Source organism: Egretta garzetta, unplaced genomic scaffold (genome assembly GCF_000687185.1).
Source record: "Egretta garzetta isolate BGI_Z169 unplaced genomic scaffold, ASM68718v1 scaffold260, whole genome shotgun sequence".
In the NCBI taxonomy this organism is placed as follows: domain Eukaryota; kingdom Metazoa; phylum Chordata; class Aves; order Pelecaniformes; family Ardeidae; genus Egretta; species Egretta garzetta.
This window is the reverse complement of record NW_009258662.1, coordinates 364,093-368,518: the sequence shown is the minus strand read 5'-3', so window position 1 is coordinate 368,518 and position 4,426 is coordinate 364,093. Positions and strand designations below refer to the sequence as shown.

At 57.3% G+C, this 4,426-nt stretch overlaps 1 protein-coding gene across 1 annotated transcript; it reads left to right on the top strand.

Annotated features, from left to right (window-relative positions):
* The first annotated feature begins 2,614 nt into the window (after positions 1-2,614).
* UCN3 (urocortin 3) lies at positions 2,615-3,085 on the top strand. The gene has a single exon (XM_009648414.2). The coding sequence runs from the start codon at positions 2,615-2,617 to the stop codon at positions 3,083-3,085; it is 471 nt and encodes a 156-aa protein (XP_009646709.1).
* The last annotated feature ends 1,341 nt before the right edge of the window (positions 3,086-4,426 follow it).

Below are 4,426 nucleotides of genomic sequence, written 5' to 3'. Positions count from 1 at the left end.
TGGCGGCACCTTCTCAATCCGATGCCTGTAAATTGCTCGCGGGCACCCCGGCAATTTCCACCTGCAGCGAATGGCACCCGCAGGTCGCCCTCCGGCAGCGGCAGATTTAACTCTGACTTCTTCAGATCCACCACAGGTGGTGTTTCTGCTTTTCCTGCTTTTTTTTTATTGTTTGGGCACGGGGGGGGGGAGGAAAACCCAATTCCAGTTTACTTTCTGGTCCAAAAAAAAACTTTCTGGTATGCCAGGGCATAAAACTCCCATGCAAAAAAAAAAACCCAAACCAGCAAAATATCAGCTCGTGCTGTCTGGCCAGTGCAGCTGGACGCTGCTTTGCCTTGATTTTTGCTCTTTTTGCCGGAGTATCCACCCCACAGCCGAGGACTGGGAAACCCGGTGCTGGGTGCGGATGCGTTTCAGCCACGTTTCCCCCTTGCTCTGCCCTTCCCCTCGCTCGGCTGAGGTCCCCAAGGAGTTTTTCTAAAGGGAAAAGCAAGCCAAGCCGCCCATCTCAGACGGTCGTGAGATAGCTGTCGGGGAGAGGCAAGGGGGAGACGCTGCTCCACAGCTCTGGAGAGGACAGCGGCGACTCAAACCTGCTCAATTCTCTCCCAGCAGCCGTACCAGCTCTGCCAGGGCTTCCAAAAATGTTCCTGTTCTCCATCCAGCAGCTTGGGGGTCATGTAGTGTCCCTGGGAGAGCAGGAGCTGCAGACAGGGGCGAGATATTTAGCAATTTCTAAATTCATGTCCCGAGCCCCCTGTCTTGCCTAGCAGGGGCTGCAAGAGTTTGCGGCGGGGGGAGCTGCTTCATCTGGGGCTGAAACACAGCTGCAAAGCGGGAGGCTTTGGGCTGGGGGGGAAAGATCTTCGCCCTAGGAAGCTTTTGCAAGTAAAAACTAAGCCCTAGGATTTAAATGTCTGATTTGGGGCTGAAGGAAGGAGAGTTCGGGGCCCCTAATCACCCTCGCCTGAGGGTTGTGTGCCCGGGAAGCCTTCTCCTCCCCATCCCACAGTTTGTGTAGGGGCGAGTGAGGCAAAGAAGTGGAAATGGAGCAGCTCCATCAAATCCTGCCTGTACGACCTGCCCCAACCTCCCCCTCCGAGGGACGGCAAAGGGCAGCGTCAAGGGGATAAACCTTCCCAAATCTCCCCCTTCCGCAGGCCAGCGAAGGGCAGAGTTAAGGTGGCAGCAGTTTCAGTGGCAGAAGAGCAGGTCCAGGGTGACAGCTCCTGGGGACAAGTGATTGGAGCGGATTTTGGATCAGTCTGAGGACATCTCCCCTACCCAGCAGCCCCTCGTGCCACCATCCCCAGCAGTAGCCCCAAGACACAGACGTCTGCGGAGACTTCCAGGAACCATCCTGTTCCGCAAGAGATTCCCAGGGACTTCCCCAGCCTCCCTTGGCCCCTCCACACTCCTGTCCCCATGGGAAATAACTTAGCAGCTCACAGCCCCAAACCAGGGGTGAAACCCCAGCCCCAGGTGGGGTCCCCACAACCCTGGGGACACTGTCCCCCGGCCAGGGCTTGCCATGTGACAGGCTTGCCACAAGATGGGGCCCAAAGATTGGGAATGCCAGCACACCTCCAGGCACTTGGAGGCTCCCTGTACCCTCAGGGGCACTTGCCTGACCTCGAAACCCCCACCCCAAGACCTTCTAGCCTTGTAGGTGGCCTTTTTGAGCAGTTGGGTGGGTATAGAGGGAGATGGGTCACTTCCCGGAGAAACAGGACTCAAGAGACGGGGAGGTTTTGCAGAGCAAGAGGGTTATCCTGAGGTTTTCAGCCCCTGCAAGACCCCAAAATTACCGTATTTCATGCAGGGAGTGATGCTGTGCTGTGATTTTGGAGGTGCCCCCACGTCCCCAGGCAGGGCTGTCCACAGGGGGATATGTGCCCCAAATGTGCCATCAGATGGGGCAGCCTGTCCTGCACCCAGGGTAGAGGGGGATCCTGGGGGTAAAGCCACGGGGTAATGGGCAACCCCAGAGCACCTGAGACCAGGGCTGGAGAGGGGACATGGGGTCATCACACTGGATTCCCCCTCCAGCACTGGGACCTACTCCACTCTCCATGCTCTTTTCAGACCAAGTTGAGTGAGATGGGCAATTGCCAGCTTCAAAGAGCACAGAAACATCTCTGGTGGCTTCAGGCTGCCCAGAGAGGAGCTGAAAGGAAAACCCACCCTTACAGCAGCTGCTGGTACACACAAATACTCTGTGAAGGTGTTAGCAAGGTGGAGAGGGCTGCATGGGGACTGCAATGAGATTGCCCCAGGCAGGTATGGTAGAAACCAGCTCTCCTGCAGCAGATACTAAGGGATGGCTAAATCCTGCCCTCTCTGGAGGCTTCAGCCTTGCAAAGCACCTTAGACATCCCACCTCCCACCTAGCACCCCAAAACCAAGGCCTGGGGGGTTGTACCTTGGAGGAGGAGGCCCCAAGGCAACTCATTCCCACCTGCCCTAACCATTAGATGGGACCTGGGAGGTGAACCCAGGTCCATGGGATGTGGGAGGATGGGGAGATGATGGTGGTCTGCCCCAGGCCCTGTGGGGAGTTCATGCCCATCTCTGCCCTCCCCTTGCTGTTTCTACCAGGCAGGCCACCACAATGCCCCACACCAGGCTGCTGCTCCTCCTCGCCCTCCTCTGCGCTGCCAAGACCGGACGGGCTCTCCACCTCTACAACACGGCCTCTATCTTCAGCTGCCTCAACGCGGCCCTTGCTGAAGCCCAGAAGAGCCGCCCGGAGGAAAATGCCATCTTGGACAAGCGCAGCTTCGACTCCTCATGGCCAGAGGAAGCTTCCGAGGAGGAGGAGAGGGAGGGCGCAGTGGATGAAGAGATGGGGAAAAGGACATTCCCAGGGGAAGGCCATTACAAATACATCTCCCAAGCCCAGGTAAAGGGGAAGACATACCAAAACCGGGCCAAGAGCGACCGCCGCACCAAGGTCACCCTCTCCCTTGACGTCCCCACCAACATCATGAACATCCTCTTCAACATCGCCAAAGCCAAGAACTTGCGGGCAAAGGCGGCTGCCAATGCACACCTCATGGCCCAAATTGGGCGGCGGAAGTGACCCCCCGTGGGGCAGGGGGGACTTGGAGCAGGGCTGGCTGTGTGGGGCCACCACCCGGCCCCGGCCTGCTGGCCAGAGGGGACTGATGGCCCTGTATGATATCAGTGTTGTATATTTTTGACCCATAGAGCTACCTAACTTTCATATCTCCTCTTCCTCTTTCTCTCCTTCCCGATCTCCTCCGTCCCTCCTCCTCGACATTTCCATGCACGGGGAATGGGCTCATGTCTGCAGCAGGGCAAGGGGACGTGTCACCTCGGGAAGGTCCCTAATTAAAGCTATGATCTCTTGAGTTTCCAATGCTTTGTTCTCCCATCACCTCCACCAGCTGCTCAGCTGGCTCTGTCTAGGTCTGTAGCCTTTCCAGAACATCTTCCAGCTCAACTTCATGGCCCTGTCCCCACCACAGTCCAGACCCTACACCCTCTCAAGTCCCCAAACACAAGCTGTCCCTACACACAGTCATCACGGCACCGGGAAGGGAAAAGCAAGACTGGTCAGGGGACCTCAAGAGGGATTTCCCAGTTTCTCCTCCTGGGGACTCTCCAGGTTTTAAGGTTGTCTTGCAGCCACCCCTTTCCCCACCAGCACCTTCAGCAGTCACAGCTGGGACAGCATCATCCTCCCCATCCACATGGACCTTCACAAGTGTCCCCAGGCCATTGGTTGGCCCTGGCCAGGACCACCTCATGGCCTCAGGTGAGATTGGACCTCAAGAATTGCAGGTGCCTCCCTGGCTGCTCCAGGCTCACCCCATGGGGTCTGTCCATGTTGCCCAGTCTACCCCTGCCCACCTTTCCACCACTCTCCCTTTCCTGGTTGACCTCTCTACCAACCCTGGGGCTTCAGCTCCCCTTACACAGACCATCCCCATTCACCCTGCTCCGCTGAGCCCCAGCTCACCCAGCTCCCACCACTTCACCTTGGACTATTTATCTCTTCCTCTAAATCTCCCTTTCTCTTCACTTCCCAGCCCAGCTCCAAGATGAAACTCCATCTCTTGGCCTCCATCCCTGCAAGTAGCAGGCATGGGAGGTGGAGAGAAATTTGGCCCTTCTTCCCCAGGTGATGTTTGCCAAGAGCAGCAAAGCAGTTCCCACCAGCCCTGTTCAGGTGGCCACAGCATGGCCATGTGGCACACTCCAGGTGGGACATTAAGAGGGCACAGGTCTCCGGTTGAAGGCTTGGCGGATGGATCCACCACCCATCTGTAGAGGCATAGTTGGAGGCATCTCCTATCCGCTCCACTGGACACCCAGAGGAGGCAACACAGCCAAATTCAGCCCCGGTGAGCCCACTGGCAGGTAGCCAAAGGCTCTTAGCTGATCCACAGCCTGGGGA

Bases quoted from the DNA above. Each gene is read 5' to 3' on its own strand.
- UCN3 (XM_009648414.2), top strand. From the start codon at position 2,615: ATGCCCCACACCAGGCTGCTGCTCCTCCTCGCCCTCCTCTGCGCTGCC.